General features: G+C 35.7%; 1 protein-coding gene across 3 annotated transcripts in view; it reads left to right on the forward strand.

Annotated features, from left to right (window-relative positions):
- The window catches only part of LOC122798752 (hyaluronidase-1-like), a 519,492-nt gene that overhangs the window by 220,886 nt on the left and 277,386 nt on the right, over positions 1 to 21,220 (forward strand). For all 3 annotated transcript variants that reach the window (XM_044067858.1, XM_044067875.1, XM_044067866.1), the window contains exon 2: positions 7,506 to 8,478. In XM_044067858.1, coding sequence (XP_043923793.1) covers positions 7,570 to 8,478 — 909 coding nt within the window. In that variant the 5' untranslated portion in view covers positions 7,506 to 7,569. The remainder of the gene's footprint in view (positions 1 to 7,505; positions 8,479 to 21,220) is intronic.

Consider the following 21,220-nt stretch of genomic DNA (forward strand, 5'->3'; position numbering starts at 1 on the left):
TGGTTGGCCTGACAGTGGTTGGTTGTGTATGGTAAACATGTTTGGAACTGAAAGGTGTTGTCTTGAACCTGTTGTGTTTAGAAACATTTATGAGTCCTCACAAGTTTAATTCTCAAGTTCTTAATTTGGTTATTTAGCTTTTTTTTTTTTGTTTTAGCACTGAACAGTCTTCTTTGTCCAAGATAAAGAAATGGCAGATTTGAGTCTTTTATAGCTTTCCACAGGGACCACATTTTCTGGTAGTTCAATTTAGCCTTCATTTTGTTTGCTGAACTGTTTGTTTTTTTTTTTTTTTTTTTTTTTAACTGTTTATGTTTTCCTCATTTTAATTTGGAAGTCTGTGCTTTAAATGGTGGATATATTATCAGTGACGTGGTTATTTACTTTTCTGTTGTCACTGATATTCCATGTTGCTTAGTGAGGATAGACCATATGAAGTATTAGTTCTTTTTTGTTACTTAAAGTACCTACTAGAAATTATAGTGGGTAGAATTTGTATGGCGATGAAAAGAAAAATCTCTCACTATTCAAAGGATTCATTGCAGATGGCTTCTACTCTTAATGATCATAACTCAATCACTTGTAATTGAAATCTTAGACTACTATTACTTGAAAGCTGCCTTTTGCATACAAAGTAATAGAACAGTATGGAATAAGCATATTTTGCAGGGGGGCTAGCACCCTATCAATTCCACTTTTACACAACATTAGGGGAGGGAGAAATTCCCCAAAGTAGTGCATGCCACTTTTGAAGAATCACTTGCGTTTGTGTTACTTGAGTGAGCAAACTAGAAAAATGAGTTTCTGCAGTTTATCCAGTTTTCCTATGCTACAATTACTGAAAAAGCCTAAATATAAATTGCAACTCAAGGTTGCAGGGTTACTGCTGCTTTAAGCTCAGCTGAAGTGCAATGTGCCCCCCCCCCCCCCCCCCCCCAGTTGCTAATAACATCAGAATGAGATATTAATGTTAAAGGCTTGAAGAGTTACTGGTTCTTGAGTGTTACTCATAACTTACTATTAGATTCATGACAGGGAGATGTCCTGCAGCGTTTCAGTGGTCAAAAAGAGATAAGCTTCAGATGATACTCAGTCTGCCCATTTCATGTCTATACTAGCTGAGTGGGGGGTAGACATTCAGGATGCTACTTGTCTCACCAGGTAACAGTAGGTAAACAGTTTTTACCATATCTTCCCAGAACCCATCCACAGCCTAATTGTGATGTCTGAAAAGCTTAATGGTCCCCAAACAACTAGGGATTGGATGGAAGGTAGAGAAGCAAACAAAAGATAAACGTTCCAGATTGCACACAGGTTAGCAGTCATTGTGCAACTCTTCTTGTAAGTACATCCTTTTCACTTAGGACATCAAGGAGCAGTACTAAGTTAGAACAGCCGTTAGGGTTCTGCTGTTCCAGTGGTGTTAGGCACTGGAAGCTATCTTTTCTTTCACTGACTGCAGATTGGCTCAGCATGACCACTTACCTGAAGATGATTATCCGTGCTGTCTGAAAAGGATTGCTTCTTATTGCTAGCTTGGGGGTGCTTCAGTCCAATCTGTTTGACACCACTGAGTAATGGGACATGCTAACTGCTGTCACTTAGAAGCAGTATGTGGTGAGAAGTCATTGTCTGAATGCAGCCTATGACATGCATACAGCAGTTTCATGTTGAGGAGCCATAATGTTTTAAATAGTTCCTCCTCCTTCTTTGCCCTAGTCTTGAGATTTTGTGTGGCTCCAGATGCAATAAGACCTGTAAACTCTCTCAGTTTCAACAGATGGGCTTAGCACTCTCAGCAGATGTTTACAGAAACCTCTACAACTGAGGCATTCTGGTCCTTTATTAGTGCTGGAGATACACATTTTTGTACATATGATTTTCAGATATCCTACAATTTGTCTTCCCTTGTAGATAACTGAATTACTGGACTAATAATTACCATCGTCATGTGAACCATTGTGGTGTCCAGCTGTAATACCAGTGTACGTAAGTACACAGATCTGTTCTATGCTGTTAGCTTTTTTGAATGAAGTCATAGATTGGTAGTAAAATTGGTTTCAGGCAGACAAATTCCCTAAGATTTCCTCCGGTGTCAAGTCCCAAGTGCCTTTTCAATATAGTCCTCTGAGACTCGTTTACCATGCTCGTAGTGAGATCAGGATGTTCTGCTGGTGAAGTGATGTGGGAACCACGCTTTCTTGGTCCTCAGTGACTGGCAATCCTGATATTTATCTTTGGAGCACAAATATGGCTGAAAGGGTAGCACAGCATATTTTGTAGAACTAACCTGTCTTAGTTGAACACTGACTACTGTTAGTAGTGCAACAGGTAGTACCCTTGTCTTTGGTGCAGAAGGCTATGGGTTCTGTTCCCACATCAGGTAGATTAATTGCTGACACTGCAGTTGAACAGAAGGGGTGCTGTCCTTAGAATGAGTTGTTAAACTGAGGCCCCATCCTGCTTGAGTAGGTGGTAACTCAGGTGGATGTAAAAGATCCCATGACACTTATCAAAAAGAGTAGGGAAAGTTGCCTGCTGCCTTGGCCAAATTTCTCCTAGTACTATAAATGCCACCTTGGATCTCCCCTGAAAATAAGCTATTAGCCTAGTAGAACTAACTTGCTCAACAAAGGATAAATAAATACTATACTTTAAAGAGTTTTAACTCGCTGAAGTGGGAAGCCTATAGATTTGTTAATGAAAATATAATTCTTTCCCTATTCTAGGTCCTGGTCTGCCCCTCCTTCAAATTCATGCATTTGTTATTAGTTCTGGGTTCTGTGCTGTCACTGTTGACATTAGCTGCAGATGGTTTACCTACTGCTCATTGAAAAACAGTTCTTCCACTCACCAGTCATAGAAAATTTAATATTGAAATTGATGAACTGAAAAGCATATAAAAACACACAAAGAAATTTTCTTGCAGGGAGCAAGTGTACCCACATATGGTGTTTTCTCTGCCCCATACCTCCTAAATTATATAGACCAACTCCAATAGTGGAGAAAAGGGCAAAAACCTAGGTTCATAGTTTCATAGGTACATATTAGGCTATTGGCCCTTGGGCCTATATAAGCCTAGCCAAAAAGGTACCCTGGCTTTCACCACCCAAGAAAATTATTTTCCTGTGCCCCTGCCAAGCAGAGCCACAGAAGTGATCCCTGGGGTGAATTTCCTATTTCCCATCCAATCATCAAGATTTTTCTTGAAGAGTGCTAATGAGGAGCTCTGTTTGACATAGATAGGTAGTGTGTTCCAGAGTATGGGAAGTCTCTGGGACAGAAATCTATCCCTTCAGCATGTTCTGTTTATTGTGGTGACAAGGTTTAGGTCCCTAGAGCATGTAGCTTGGAGGGATTGGAATGTCTTTAAGTGGAGCATGTTCAACAGCTCTGGGTTTGACATAGCTTTGTATGTTAGGCAGAGATCACTTCTGAGTAGGCGATATGCAACATAGTAAAGCTGCATAGGGCATCTGTTTGAGGCCGGTAATCCTCTTTGTGAGGTATTGTGTCTTTTCCAGTTGTTGTAGATGTCTTGTGAGGTACATACCAAAAGGGACATTGTACTCTGTAATGGATCTAATGAGTGATGAGTAGAGGGGAACAATGACCTCTTTTTTCTGGATGAGAAACATTTTTGTGATGAGGTGTGCCACGTAGAAGGATTTCCTGACTACTGTGACAATGTGATTATCAAAGAAGAGACTACTCTCCACCTGTGTCCCAAGGTCTCTTATCACACTTTCGGTGTTAAGTAGACTACTGCCTATGTGGTAGTTCATGGGTACAGAGTTTTTACCAAAGGGGATGACAGTGCACTTTTTGGCATTGAGCTTGAGGCCATAGCTTTGACACCAGGCATCTGTCTCAGTGAGGCCCTTTTGTAGGATGTCCACATCATTAGGAGTTTCGATTATGGCTCCTAGTTTGCAGTCATCTGTGAACTTAGTTAGCCAAAGACCTTTTGTGTTAGCCTGTACTTTAGAGAAGTAGATACCAAACAGGAGAGGACCCAGGACTGAACCCTGTGGTACTCCACTTGTCACTGTTCTGAAGTCAGATTTGGAGTCTGCTGCTTTCACAGTGTGGGTTCTGTCAGTAAGCCAGTTGGCAACCCATCTTGTGATACAGGGATTTATACCTAGTTTAGTGAGTTTATCTATAATTCCAGAGTGGGGGATGGTGTCGAAAGCCCTGGAGAGATCTAGATAGGCTGTGTGAACCACCTTACCCTCATCTATGGCTTTGCTGACTGTTTCAAAGATGTCTATCAGGTTTAGGAGACATGATCTGCCTTTTACAAACCCGAACTGTGTGGGGTCCAGAGTTTGGAGATTACCAATGTCTTTGTTTGTGAGTTCCATGATGATACGTTCCATGGCCTTGCAGACCAGACTCGTCAGACTAATGGGGCAGTAGTTCCCGGGGTCTGTTGTGGCTCCCCCTTTGTGGAGTGGGATAACCATCACAGTGTGCCATTCCATGGGCACAAAGCCTGAGGTGAGGCTATGATTGAACATGGTACGTATGTGGGGTGCCCGTTCATTCTGTAGTTCATGTAGAATGCAGCCTGGGATGTTGTCAGGTCCCATGGATGCTGTGTTCTTGGCTTTGGAGAGTGAGGTTTTTACTTGTGCTTAGAAAAGTGTTTTAATGTTTTTTACTAATACCTAGTATTTGCATACCACTACTAACATGTCTGAATCACCCTGCATTTTGCATTATTAATGTAGTCATTGAAAACATTTCATATTGTGCATAACCTTTTTGCAAACATTCTTTAATAAAACCTTATTTAAGAATACTGAAACATGCACCAAATTTAAAAAGATATTTTTTGTATGTTGGATGTGTTAAGTATTAGTTATACATCGTGAGGATATACACAGTGATTCATATTGCCAAGGAGTACAGTTGGTAAGCTACTTTATTCTTGTTCCTATTTAGGTGTTAATTATGATATAGTTTTAAATCATATAGAAGGGAAGACAACGGAAACATTGAGTTAAAAGCACGTTTAGCTATGAATCACTATATTTTTATTTATTTATTTATTTGATTTTTGGGGGGAAACTCTGACTAGGTATGAAACCCCTTTTCAGCAGAGGCTTGCTTAAAACACCTCCAGAAAATTACTACATTAAAGGAAATATTCAATGCATTCATGCACCATTTAGTAGAAGTTTTTTTCATAGAATGAGGCAACATTCAATATATGCATGTACCATGTAGTAGCAGCTTTTACACTGAATGAGTAATATGTTGAAAAATATGCGGGAGGCTTCAGGTAGCATTTTTACACTGAATAATGGCATTTAGGAAGAAGTTAGAGATGAATGCTCAGTGGCATTATATGTACCTGTTTAGGAAGAAATGCATGGTTTAAAAATGGCATTTAGGCAGTAATCAGATAAGAGAGATACAACATGTTATAGTCTTATATACACAGACAATATCACTTGAAGAGGGTGTTTATGGTACTGACCTAGCTGGAGAAGGTACTTCGTTATGGCTGGAGAAAGGTAGTATTATGCTTTTAAAATATGTATTGGTAAAGGGGAGTGTAGTCTTACTGAATGCTGATAGTGCCAAAATATATGGCTTAGTATAGGAAGATACAGCATCGCAACCTTTTGTAGGGTCTGGTAGCAACATTCTGACATCACTGTTATGCAGTGTAACAGATGTATGGCAGTAATGAGTACTGAGGGTTCTAGTATTAGAAGGCAGGTTTTATACTGGGGAAGATGAAATATGGGAATTTGTATTGAGTTATTTTATATTGTTGATTATTCAAAATGTCAGTGTACATTTTGGGTCAGAACCTCAAAAGTCATTTGAGAGCTCTGATTCAACCTGTCATTGCTTAACTACTTGATCTGAATGAAAAGGTCAAATTGTTTCTTAAATGCTTTCAGTGTCTTTCAGATTCTGATTTTATGTTCAGATATTGCTGTGAATTTATTCCAAGCTCTGACAAACTATATCTGGAAGACCTAATCTTTCAGGACAGTATAACAATTATCCATAACTATGCTCATTTTATTGTTTCTTGTCCCAAAGTAATATTCAAGGAACTGCATACCCATTAGAGCTCTAACTGATTTACCGTTGAAGAACTGATATGCTCATGTAAGAGCTTCTCTAAATACCCTGTAGTAAACAAAGTGCAGGCTTATGCATTTAAACCTCCTGTTTTTTGTCACTGAATTAATATATAATCATCAGTTTTTTTTTAAAATGTCTGTTTTAATATGCATACCAGTCTGCAGAAGTTTCTATAACTGAAAGATGAAAACACCAATGAAGCTTGTCTTTTATAAATGTTTCCTGCATCTTCAGTCATGTTTTGAGGCACATTCCGTAATTTTATCAGAAAATTATAGTTAAGATTTGTTTTTTTCTTCTTTTATGTAACGTCATCACCAGTCATTTCAAGTGAAGAACTGGGTAGCTGCTATTTCGAAAACTCCATTGTTCCAGATGAATAAAGTTGACTGTTCTGTATCCCTAGTTGATACCAGGATGAGACATTGCTTAAGCCTCTCACCACTGGTTTTCCACATTCATCTATTTGTTTTGATGCAGTTATAGTTTAAAAAAAGATTTTTACAGATATTGACAGCACTTTTAGTTAACTAGAGAAAAGCTTTTATATCTTAAAGAGAGTGCAGTGGGGCAATTTCTTCTTTTGTAATGTCTGAAAGCTGGATGCAGAACGAGAGCTTTGAGAATCAATAAAAGTTCCTCTGATATTAAGACAAACTCACAGCTGAATTAAATTAATGAGAATGTTGGATTTCAGCATTTGCTATCGGTAGTAAACAGAATGATTTCAATATAACCGATCTCAACAAATCGGTAGATTCATTACTAACAGTAAACTTTAATTGTTGAAAATGTTGACTAAACTGGCCAACAAAGATCCACTGCTTAGAAAATCTAAGAAATTTGTTTGTGATTTTAATGATTACAGTAGCATGAAACACTGTAATAATGAGCTGTCATCTGATTCTGCTAATAAGAATTGTCACAAAAACTGTATATTGTGACTACTACTGATTCCAGTATCCGTTTAGACAAATCTCACTCCTGACTTACTTATATGCTTAATACAAAATTAGTTAATCCTAAGGTAGATTTATGGGTCAGAATGATAGTGAATTTGAGTTATGAAGAAGTGTAAAATTTGAGAAGTGCAAATACAAAATGATTTAAGTAAGAATTACTTGAAACATGTAACATCATTGATGAAGTTCTGAATGAATACAAGCTCACAAATGCTGATATAATACAAAACATAAACAGATACTTACAGAAACCACAGTGGAGTTTTGGGCAGTTTCTGTACTGAGGCTTTCTGGTACTTTTATTTGTTTTGTTATTTATAATTGATATTTTCAAAGGCTACCAATGTTATTAAACTGGTGTGTCGCAGAATAGTGTTATTTACACAGAAATACTGCAGAACTATTGATTTTGTTTTATTTCTATTTCTTTAGGTGAAAGGTTTGGCGTAGAGATCGGTTCATCACTGGCCACTAGCTTTCATAAAGTGACCTGGAAATGATGCAAGCCAGAGTTGCACTTCCTCTGATTGTTCTGTGGTTTGTCACACAGGGACCCACTCCAAAAGGATCCACTGCAAATGTCTTATTCAGTAAACCATTTGTGACAGTTTGGAATGCTCCAACACAGCGCTGTAAAACAAAATTTGATGTTGACCTTGACCTGAGTGTTTTTGATATTATTGCAAATCAGAATGAAGAATTTAGAGGTCAAAATGTTACCATATTTTACAGTGGCTTGCTAGGTTACTATCCACATTATGAAGACCAGACTACAGACATAAATGGAGGAATCCCTCAGAATGCAAGTCTAAAAGCTCACCTTGCAAAAGCGGCAAAAGATATTGTAAAATATATCCCTAGAGAGGACTTCAGTGGTTTGGCCATAATTGACTGGGAGCAATGGAAGCCTGTGTGGGAAAGAAACTGGGACTCAAAAGACATTTACCGTCAGAAGTCTGAAGAGCTTGTGAGACAGAAACACCCTGAGTGGTCAAAAAGTAAAATAACCAAGGAGGCTAAAATAGAATTTGAACAAGCAGCCCAGGCATTTATGCTTCAAACACAAATGCTAGGACAAAAGCTCAGGCCAGGAGGCTTGTGGGGATTTTATTCATTTCCTGGTTGTTACAATTATGATAAGCATTTTATAAACTATACTGGAAAGTGCCCTGATATAGAAATATCCCGCAATAATGAACTGAAATGGCTCTGGAAAAGCAGCACTGCTCTGTATCCAAGCATTTATCTGCCAGAGAAATTGAAGTCTTCAAAAAATGTACAGAAGTATGTCCACCACAGAGTAAAAGAGGCTCTGAGAGTCGCAAACATAAGCTATGGCAACCATCTGCCTGTTCTGCCATATGCTAGAATTGTATACACTTTCACTATTGATTTTCTTACACAGGTAAAACTGGGATAGTCCCTTATAATTACTAGTAAATGAGCGTGTATCTGATTACAGTTTACATCGCAGGTGTCCATAATGTTTATTGTCACCAATACGTTATATTCCTTTAGTTCATTTACATACTGTATTGCTGCAACAGGCATCATTTTGTATTAGATAATTTTTTTAACAAAAGGTGTAATAATCTGTTTTAGCTATAGTTAAGTGCCACTTCAAACTGAGCACTGTTAATAACTGGCTAAACTTATTATAGTGGGTAAATGTTGTGGTAGCGTCCCACTACCACACATGCAGTGCATCTCGTCACTAACCTGATTCAGCAGCGAGACTGTCTCTGTGCAGAGGCAGTCAGGGAAGTGGCAAGTTGAAATGAGTTGAGATGAGCTGTTGTCCCTCCCTGGGGGTTAACTGGGATGTCTCTGTGAATGGTCAGTCTGTGGTATAGAGGATGAGTAAGGACTTGTGACACTTCTCAGAAGGATCAAAGCTACGGAGATGTTCAAAGTGCACATGTTGCAGTCTTCACAGGCTATCTAAACCCAAGAGCAGTATCAAAAGGTATTAAAAAAACGCCATGGGTTTTTGCATGACGAGTGGCAAGCCCACTACTGATTAAATACTGATCATTGAAATCAGAAGGCCTCCTTATAATGTAATTAAAGCTCACATTAAGAAAATCCCAATAGCATAAAAGCAAATGGATTAGGCAAGGGGAGGATGCTAGGGTGCTTAGTTGCATGAAGAAGGCTTTAGGAGTTACCGCCTAATTAATGTACAATAACAATATTAACATAAACATAAGATTAAGTGTAGCTGCTACGATGTACAAGACTGCTTAAACAACAAATGTAACTGGTTGTGTTCATCTTTGTTGACCAAAAAATCATTGCAACATTGAAACTTGACAGTTTTTGACTGTAGCATGCCCAGCAGCTAAAGTAATGGAGGTGCTGTTTCACATGGGAAGTGTTTTAATTTTTGTCAGCACACTCACACACAAACATACACAAAATCTGTCTATCTATGTATGTATCTATCTATCTGTCTATGTGCCTGTCTATCTGTGTCTATCAGTCTATCTGCTATGTATCTATGTGCCTATCTGTCTGTCTATCCATCTATCTGTCTGTCTGTCTGTCTGTCTATCTATCTATCTATCTATCTATCTGCCTATCTATCTATCTGCCTATCTATCCATACATACCATGGATCCAGCACTTACTCTTCAGGTAATGGATCAGGACTCTGATTGATGGATTGGGACTCAACAAAATCTCACTCAATCATCCTGATTGCAGTGAGCCATGTGTATATATATGGGTTCCCTTTAAATCATCGAATGTTCAGAACATCGAAGTTCTGATCATCGAGACCAGAACATCGATGTTCAGAACATCGAAGGTTTAAAGTGGAAGTGCCAGGTAGGTGAGATTGTGGAATGTTGGGTGTGTATGCAGGGCAGCAAGGTGCCCTGCATGTTGTGTGTGTGCCATCTGAGTGTTGGCATTGCAGGTAGGGTATGGGAAATCTCCTGTTTAGCGCTACCGCATATAGGGGTAAATGGGAGATTTCACATACCCCACTATAGTGCAATCTCGGAGTTGGAATATTAAAGTAGGGGGGGGTGGAGGACACAGCCCCCCACATGGGGGGGTGCAGGGGGACGAAGCCCCCCTGCATAACGTAGTGTTTGTGATTTTTTTTATTTTTTTTTTTTACGGTTCATTTTGAATTTTCGATGTTCTGAACATCGATGTTCTGGTCTCGATGATCAGAACGTCGATGTTCTGAACATTCGATGATCCAAAGTGAATCCATATACATGTATATCATGGTTTATCTAATGATAGTCTCCACTACATTTTACCAGTCGTAATGCTGATAATAAGGAGTGCTTATGATTTTTATCACTGGTTTTAATATTTTTTTGTTTTGCTTTATCACAGTGTGTTGAATTGTATGAGATGGTGGTGCACTCTCAGTGTTGTTTCTCTTTCTTCTACTGTACTGTGACCATGGAGTTGTTTTATATAAGTTAGGAGGGTGTGGGAGCCAAAGCCCCTGCCCCCCTTCAAAAACATATCGTTCTGCTTTTTTTTTAATTATCCTGGGCTTGATGAAGTATGTTTAGATCTGATGTGCTACACCACTTGTGTTTAGGTATTCTCTTTTTGAATCAAATGACATACATTCATGTGTACACGTACATACACAATTATATATTTATGTATAAAGTAAGAATTGACTCAGTGAAAACCAGGTAAACAAAAATAAAAAAAATATTCTGTAAGTTATCATTACATCTGTAGGTAAAAAAAAAAAGTGTCTTTTACGACTTGCTCTAGATATAGGCATGTTGCTGGAAAGTACTTTCCAGTTGTTCTTCATAATACCTTTTACAGCACCCACATGTCTACTAAAATCAGTACTTACTCTAGACACATTCCCAGGTGGTTCTAGCATTTGTAGAGCTATATCACCTGCGTAGGAAGCAGAAAGACATTTTTCATTTCTACCATGTGTGACATCCGCAATAACTTGATGAAATGCATCTAATCAATAACCCCTTATGCAAACATTACTTACAAGTCCTCTAAAGATTTTGTAAAACTCCCCTTCATTACTGTATACCTGTGAGGATCCAAATGGCCTTATTTTGACAATATTTAATTTTAAAGATTTAGGATGTTCACTAGGAAAATGCAATAAAGTATTGTATTGTTGAAACAAGATGTACTATACAGGTTGGTACCAGTAAAATCTGGGTGCTCTACAAGTACCCAAAAATGAAGCACTCTGAGGAATCTTGAAGCCAGGGACTCAAGTATCTAGATAACTACTCCTTCATGTTCTAGCTTGAATATGGGTTCAGGCAAGCTGCTAATGCCGTTAACCTGAACTGTACCTCTTAGCACAGGAAATCTGGGCAAAGCTAAAATAATGTAGGAACAAAAGCCCATAAATAGGGGCAGATTTTAAATATTGTGCTTATAAACTTAGAAAGTTGCTAGAATAACAGGTTTTGCATTAACACATATTTTTTGAAGGATATGAAATCTGAAACTTAAATGTCTGTCATTATTTAATGACTTTAGTCTGTAGTGATTTGTTGCCAGAAAACCACAAATTCTATGAAAAACAGAACAAGAATATGCAACAAAAAGTTATACATTCTGTAAATATCTGGACATTTAAGAGGTATGACACAATCACATTGTTCAAGGTCTATTGAGTTAAGTGCAGCAGCTGTGTTGAGGGAGTAGGAGAGGATGGAAGGGGACGGGAGTGTAAATTAGGACAATGAGCAGGAAAGAGTACTGGGGGATTTTAGGTTTAGGGAGTTGGAAGGGAGTTTTAGAGTTAAGGAGCAAGGATGGGGTTTTAGGTTTAGGGAGTGGAAAGAGAGTCTTAGGATTAGGGAGTGAGAAGGGAGTCTTAGGGTTGGGGCTAAGTTTACAGACAGGGAAGGGGATTTTAGGGTTATGGAATGAGTAGGTTACTGCATAATTTGCAGTGTCAGTGGCTGACTATGTAGTACACTTGCATTTGGCGCTGGAAGATCAGAAGACTATGGGTTCTATTCCCACCTGAAATGATGGGACTGCTTTATGACTGGGGAACTGGGAATTCACCCCAGGTTTGGTAGCTGTGTCTTAAATGGATAATGACAATTAGTAAATGGTTCATCTCCCAGGCCAGTGCTTACACTATCAATGGTTCCTGAACCTGTTAGAGTTTTTGGGATGCATAGCTAGGTTAAAGAGGCCCCAGTGGTTATTAGCCTAGTACACACCTATGAACCTATGAAAGATGTGTTATGGTTAGAGTTAGGGTTTTGGGAGGGCTAAACAGTTTTGTAGAATAGGGTGTTGGGAGGGCTAAGTAGTTATGGGCGATCAAGCTAATGGGACTTAGAGCTTTAAGAAAGTGACAGCAAGTACGTCACTAGCAAATAGCATGTAAGCACTTGTAGATGGATAAATCTTACTGTATTGGTTTTATAGATGTCATTATTCAAAAATTGAGTATCAGTAGAATAATTAAAAAAAATCAAGTAATGTTTAGTATCAGTTATATAATCCTGATTGTTTGAAATTTTACTTTTTCTTTAAATTACTCAACAATTAAATTACAGCAATACTTTATGTATCTTGTTTGTGGACAGCCGGGAAGTTTAAAATTAAATATTGTCATAGTTTTACGTGGGGGAATCAGGCAGGAGACTACAACAATGCATTTTGATCTGCAAAAAAAGGTATTTTTCAGTACTTTATTTAGACATTCTTTGAATTGCAGTGATTTTAAGAAATGCAAATTGTTTTTTTTTTCTTTTTTTTTTTTTTTTGTGGAAAAGGGGACATCATCAGAAAGAAGAGGTAATACTGGTACTTTTAGGTAGGGAAGAGTTTGTTCTTTGAATTGCAGTGATTTTAAGAAATACAAATTGTTTTTTTTTTTTTTTTTTTTTGTGGAAAAGGGGACATCATCAGAAAGAAGAGGTAATACTGGTACTTTTAGGTAGGGAAGAGTTGTGTTGGCAGCTACAGCTAGCTGTACATAACTATATATAACTGACTGCACATACCTTCTGGGCACAGCGAGGTTATTTACTTTATTTAGTTTGGTTTTTCACGGTAAGGCACTGGTCACAGTTGACCAGTTTCAGTCCCAGCTTGAATGGATACAAATAAACAAATTTTCATATAAACATAAAAGGACAATACAAATCCAACAAAGTAAAAGGCAATTGGATAACATTACATTAGAGAAACTAAAAGAATCATTGGTTATACAAAGTAAGGAAATGCTATTTCTGTAGAAGAGATGGGATAGAAAGGCGAGAGAGACGAGGCTAGTTATGGTATGTACAAGGTTTTGCATGAACAACAAAGGCATTAGTGGTGAGGTGATTTGTTAGAACTGCAACAAAGACATCTTGCTATGGTAAGAGGCTCATTACATGACATGGCATCAGGTAAAACATTTGCAGTGTGCTTCTTGTTGTTGGTAAGATTTTAAGTTGTGGTCTGAATTTACTGAATTTTGAAAGGTTGCAAGTATTAATCCAGAAATGAAAGCTAGCAGACTGAAATGAAATACTAATTTTCATGTCATTGTAAGTTCATTTTTTTAAATATTTAAAAAAAAAAGATTTGTGTGTGTGTGTGTGTGTGTGTGTGTGTGAGTGTGTGAGTGTATATATATATATATATATATATATATATATATATATATATATATATATATATATATATATGTATATATATATATATATATACATATATATATATATATATATATATATATATATATAAAATAACCACTAGGGCAACCAATGATAGTCACAAAAATAACAAAATTTAAAACCTACTCAGGTGGGGGGGGGGGGCATGCCTCACACGCTGCCCACACCCTCCCTAACTAACTATGCCAACTCCGAGAATGCACTACAGTGGGGAAAAGGGCAAATTCCCAATGATGGCCAAGCATTTTTCCCCTTGGAAAAATTTTGCTTAAAATGAAAGTTTGATGGACTAAGGCTTCAACGAATAGGGTTTGATAAAAAGGTATTTGCCAAATAGGTTTTTCAACAAAGTGAAGTAGATCCATATATATATATATATATATATATATATATATATATACATATATACACACAGTGGATATAAAAAGTGTACACACCCCTGTTAAAATGATGCCAGGTTTTTGTGATATAAAAAAATGAGACCACAATAAATCATTTCAAAACTTTTCCCACCTTTAATGTGACCTATAACCTGTACAATTTAATTGAAAAACAAACAAATCTGTTAGGGTAAAAAACATATATTAAAAAATAAGTATGCACACCCTTAAACTAATAGTTTGTTGAAGCACCTTTTGATTTAATTACAGTATTCAGTCTTCTTGGGTAGGAGTCTATCAGTATGGCACATCTTGACTTGGCAATATTTGCCCACTCTTCCTTGCAAAAGCACTCCAAATCTCTCAGATTGAGAGGGCATCTTTTGTGCAAAGCCCTCTTCAGGTCCCCCCACAGATTTTTTATTGGATTTAGGTCTGTACTTTGGCTGGGCCATTCCAAAACTTTAATTTTCATCTGGTGAAGCCATTCTTTTGTTGATTTAGATGTATGCTTAGGGTTATTGTCATGCTGAAAGGTGAAATTCCTCTTCATCTTCAGCTTTCTAGCAGATGCCTGAAGGATTTGGCTAAAAGTGACTGGTATATGGAACTGTTCATAATTCCGTCCACCTTAACTAAAGCCACAGTTCCAGCTGAAGAAAAGCAACACCAAAGCATGATACTGCCACCACCATGTTTCACCTTGGGGATGGTTTTCTTTTGGTGATGTGAAGTGTTGTTTTTGTGCCAAATGTACCTTTTGGAATTGCGGCCAGAAAGTTCAACATTGATCTCATCAGACCATAAAACATTTTCCCACATACTTTTGGGAGACTTGATGTATTGTTTTGCAAATTTTAGCTGGGCTTGGGTGTTTTCTGTGTAAGAAAAGGCTTCCAGAATACTGGAGATTGTTGTCACATGTAGTACACAACCAGCACTTGCCAGAAATTCCTGCAGCTCCTTCAGTGTTGCTGTAGGTCTCTTAGCAGCCTGTCTGACAAGTTTTTGTTTTGTCTTTTCATCAATTTTGGAGGGATGTCCAGTTCTTTGCAACGTCACTGTTGTCCCATATTTTCTACACTTTTGATGACTGTCTTCACTGTATTCCATGGTATATCCAATGCTGTGGAAATTTTTTTGTACCCTTCTCCTGACTGATAGCTTTCAACAATGAGATCCCTTTGATGCTTTGTAAGCTCTCAGCGAACCATGGCATTTGTTGTAGCAGGCAACTGAGTAAATGTCAGGAAAATTGTACTAGGACAGCTGAACTTTATTTGGGGTTAATCAGAGTCTCTTTAATTGATGGCAGGTGTGTACCCAAGAAGACTGAATGCTGTAATTAAATCAAAAGGTGCTTCAATAAAGTATTAGTTTAAGGGTGTGCACACTTATGCAACCAGCTTATTGTATGTTTTTTACTTTTTATATTTTTCCCCTAACAGATTTATTTCTATTTCTATTGAATTGTACAGGTTATAGGTCACATTAAAGGTGGAAAAGTTTTGAAATTATTTATTGTGGTCTCGTTTTTTATATCACAAAAACCTGGTATTTTAACAGGGGTGTGTACACTTTTTATATCCACTGTACATATATCTATATATATATATATATATATATATATATATATATATATATATATATATATATATATATATATATATATATATATATATATATATGGGCTCCTGTCATAATTTTGAAATACTGAAATCCCGAATTTCAGTATTTTGAAATTATAACACCGAAGCCTTGAAATCCCAAAAACACCAGAAGCGCAAAATTCAAAATACCGAAGTTCGGAGCTTCTGGTGTTGCGGTGTATGAATGGATAGGTGTAAGTTCAGGTAAGTATTTGAGTGTATTGGTTAGGGGCTTTAGTGTATGTTAATGTGTGATTTGGCTGTGATGTGTGTGTGTGCAAGGGGCTGTGTAATGTGTGGGTGTGAGTTACCTTTGTGTGTGTGATTGTGTGATCTTGAAGTTAGTATATATAAGTAGGGGTGTGTGTGTGGTGCAGCCCCCACATGGGGGGTATGCCCCCTGCTTGTCTGTAGTGTAGGATGTTTGATTGTGGGGGGAGATTGTGTGTATGTGTATGTGTGTGGTGTATTTGTAGTGAAGGTTCGCAATTTTAAATTTCGTGGTTATGAGGTTTTGGGATTTCAGTTATAGAATTTCGAAATACTGAAATTCGGGATTTCAGTACTTTGGGATTCTATAGTGAACCCATATATATTTATATATATATATATATATATATATATATATATATATATATATATATACACACACACACACACACACACACAGATATGTATATATATATATATATATATATATATATATATATATATATATATATATATATATATATACACACACACACACACACACACACACACACACACACACATATATATATATATATATATATATATATATATATATATACTCACACACACACACACATATATATATATATATATATATATATATATATATATATATATATATATAGATATATATATATAAAACACATATACATACCATTTATAACATTATATTACAAATACATTTACATTGGAGTAGATTGAGTTCCACTTTAAATGGATGTTATAGTCATGTGAGGTTACACAACTAATATGTAAAATGTACCATCTGTTCTGAATTTTGTCTGATGAAGTCATATTATGCATAGATGATGAAAGGGTTAACCTGTTGTGTGTTTTTTATTTTGGTTTGTTTTTTTTTAAAGAACAGCTTCGAACAGTTTATATATTTATTAATTTTATTTTATTTGACAGTTGTTTATCAGTAAATGCTGTATCCCATTTTCAGTAAAGGCCTTAGGCGAAAAGTTCCACATTAACATAATATGGATACAGTTAAATCAAATTATTACTAAATTTAATATAAACTGCAGATGTTTTTGTTTTATTTTTGAAGATTGCAAAATTATTGTTCTTAAAATGTTTTGTAATAGTTTGGAGTTTTTCTCCTCTGGCCTCCTCTGAAAATCAGGAAATGGGCTTCTACCCAATCGGACTTTCCCAGTAATCAAATTTCAGTAAATAAATTCTACTGAAGAACAATGTTTTAACTATGCAAAAATTCAACTTCAGTTCATACATTATGAACCTACCTACACACACACACACACACACACACACACACACACACACACACACACACACACACACACACACACACAGAGTGTAAATATTTGGACAGATATAACAAGTTGAAAAAACATTGTCAGTAGTAAAGACTTCACAAGTTGCAGTCTTGACAATACATTTTATATGTATATATGTATATATTTACAGCTCTGAATAATTCCTGTGGTCTTTGAAACAAACATTTCAGTGGTAAAATTTTTGATCAAGTTTGAACAAAAGGCTAATGTTTTTACATGGAACGAATATGTATTTTCTAGGAAAAAACAAAACTGAGTAAAAATGTTTATATCCAGTTCTGGGCTGATACAGTTGAAGAGACTATCACATTATGATCTTTAAAAAATATGTTTTAAACTGTTAAAATTTTGATGAAAAGTAAAGACAATAGAAATGTTTGGATTTAAGGGTGGGAGGCTGAAGTAAAATTAATGAAAAAATGATACAGGTATTATATCTCATTTGTCCAGTGTTTATTATGCATCTGGGGAAAGAGGGACATTAAAGTATGTTGGTCAACTAGGGTTGCCACCTTTTTCACTGTGGCTAAAAACTGGAGAAAACCCACCCATTTCCTCCCTCTCTACAGTCCATATTCCACCCATTTTGTGATGTCTTTATGGCATTAGCTGATAGGGAACTCCCTCTTTTTCTGTTCCTGATACCTGCTTTCTGCTCATTTATTATGCTTTTCTGTAAAAAAAGCATAGTAAATCTGCCGATTTAGCAAACTCTAAAAGTCTGTTTCTTTTTTGAAACAGGATACTGGAGTTTCTACAGTGTTTTCCGGGTTACCAGACAATCAGTTTGATTTCTGGATAGTCCAGAAAAAATGGAGAGGTGGCAACCCTATCAGGTAAACTAAAACATGTTTTTTTTTTAATGGAGAAGTTTTTTATTTAATTAGTGACTGTGAAAACGTTAGAGGTGATGTAAATGAAAGGCTGAAGTACAGAAAATGTACAAAAGAAGGCCATTGTTGTTTTGGCTGTAAATAAGGTCAAAGTGAAATGCAGCAAGAAAAAATAATGGAAGAGGAACACAGAGATATTGTAGGAGAAAATATGAATATGTTAGAGGTTGGGGAAATGGGTGAAAAGTCGGAAGGTGCTATACAGGTATTTGATTTAAATCAGGGACAAGTACAGGATACATCTGAATCTTTGCAAACTGATGTATAGGAAGTGGACATAGAAACAGAAAATACTTCAGCACTGAGTAAAGAGTAAGATGTAACAGATAAAGTGAGAAGGAGAAAAGACAGAAGAAAAAGACCAGTTGGAAACGGCCAGATTCAGGAAAAGAAAACTAAAACATTTCATAAAAAAATTAAAAAGAGGGTACAAGACCAATGTTCTCATGTGGCATTTTTACTTAAAGAAAATGTAAAAGTATAATAAATTGTATTGTATCATCAGTGAGAATTATAGTTGTGGATGTAAGATGGAAAATAATATGTTCATCATGATAGGTGAATATGTATATACTGGAATAGCAGAAAGAGAGAGAACAGCTTTTAGGAACTTAAGATGTATCTGCTTGTGAAAATGTACATTGTACATGGTACTCATGGAGGACTTTAATTTATATAGTGGAAGAGGTAAAGTAACTCATTATATAAACATGAGGGCAATAATATAGTGGGGGAAATTAGTTTTGGGCAAAGGAAGAAAGTATACGTATACAAGAATAAATATAAAAAACGAGATTGATTGCTTTTTGATGTCAGAAAAAGTAAAAGAAATTGGTGGAGTTACCCTAACTTTTTCTGATCATGTGGTAATTTGGATGGATATTTCTAAGTATGACTGCATAATTAAGAGAGGTAAGGGAACAAAGAAATTAACAGGAAAATATATTGAAGAAGAGGTATTAATAAAGGAAATGAAGAAATTATAGAAGGACTATTTAAGTATGATTTTTTTTCTGTCATTTTTAGAATGGTGGATTGCTTTCAGAGATAAGTACAGAAAAGTTTATTTGCAAGTAGAATAGGAATGTATGCAAGCAAAACATTTCTTAAAAGAAAAAATATATTTTTTTTATAATTGTAAAGAATAGGGTAGATTTTTTATGAGGGAGATAAAAATAAAGATGGAAATATGAGATACAGGCAAGAAGCAATTATGTATAAAGATGTTTATAAACAATGAAAAAGTAAAGAGCAAAGAATGGAGTCTTAAAAAGTTGACAGAAGTTTCAATAACTTATTCACAGAAGCATATAACTTCAAAAGATTTAGGGCCAGATTCAATAAAGCCTACACTAAGTGTACACAATATGTATTCAATAAAATTCTTATCACCTTTTCTGTACTTTCTAGTCACTCAGAAAGATTACATTAAGTGTACGTGTAGTCTACACTTTGTGGTAACCTTTATGAATTCCTGTCAATATTTAAAGCTGCAAGAATATCAGTAGGAAAACTAAAATTAGGAGGAAGAGGGTGTGTGTTATGTCTTTGTTGTCTGTTCACTCAGAACAGTGTACACTTAGTGTAGGCTTTATTGAATCTGACCCTTAGAAAATGTTCCAAAGCAGGTAAATCAGTGCTAGAAAAGATTGCATGGAGGAGAATATTGGGTAGGTGAAAGTGAGTTCGGATACCATTTTGTTATCATACACAGATTATGTAATACTAATTATGAGAAATAAGTTATGAATAAATTAAGGTTTCATAAAATTGAGTAGAGTGATGTGTAACTTAGGTGAGGATTAAGAGATATTGTAAAGATAGTTGAATATATTTTTAAGCAATGAAATTACTTTGTTTTGGATTATATCTGGCAAGAGATAAGTAGTTACAGAAAAATGGGGAAAATAACTGAATAAGTTAAAGTAATAGGTACACTCTAGAAAAATATAGACTGTTTTATAAAGAAAAGTTTATTTGGAAAATTCCATTATTACTGGGTAAGATAGTCTATATAAATAATGCATAAATTATGCAGAGTAGCAAGAAGTAAATATTACAAATTGTTTTCAGATCAATATAGGGTTTAGGACTGAATTCAGTAAAAAGACGGGTGTCAAAAAAGGGTGTCATTTGTGAGTGAAAAATAAGGTGGCTTAGGCTTAATAAATCCAGTGGTACAGTCTGATTCTTTACATATGTATCAGGTTTTAAAATGTATGAAAAAGTTAAAAAAAATTGTATAATTGCAGATGTATTAGAGGTAAAATATGTTAACTTTTGAGAAGACTGAAAAGCAAACAAGCTTTTTTAAAATGAGAAATTGAAGGAATATCAAAATAAGAGTACTATGTGGAAAATAAAGAAGAACTTGAAGAAAAACAGAGAAATGTGGTGCAGACATATAATGAAAACATGTATTATGTGTACCGTTAGATAAATTAAATGAAGGTAGTATTAGAGCTTAAAGAAATGGGAAAATATGCAGGTGGGTTGGTAGTGTTTCACAATTTTTGTGGAGACTGACAATAAATAAATTGCCTGTTAAAAGGAATATGAAATATAAAGCTAGGAAAGAGACATGTTTTCACTTTATACATGAAGAGACAGCTGAACATGTTATTGTGCAATATAAAAGGGTTAAAAGACTTTGGGAATCTGTGATTAAATAAAAAATGTTGGGTACTTTAAACTATTTTAGAACTATGGATATAATAATGATTTGGTATAGTTACTGTGAGTGAAAAGATGTAGCAGAAGTTGGAAAATGAGATAGAGTATTATTTTGTGTTACATGGGAAATATGGAAAACAAGGGAGGAGGTTTTATTTAATAAAACAGGAGCATCTGCAGAAATTATAGAAAACAAATTTTATTATAGTGGAAAGAATATGTGAAATTATTTTTCCCTGTTATCTCTTCTTTTGAAAACTAATTCAAATACATATATTAATATGTAAATATGTATATATGTAATTATGCAAATATAAATGGACCACTACTCTTTGAGTGCATT

This window comes from Protopterus annectens, chromosome 1.part0 (assembly GCF_019279795.1).
Source record: "Protopterus annectens isolate FY-2018-M chromosome 1.part0, PAN1.0, whole genome shotgun sequence".
NCBI lineage: Eukaryota > Metazoa > Chordata > Ceratodontiformes > Protopteridae > Protopterus > Protopterus annectens.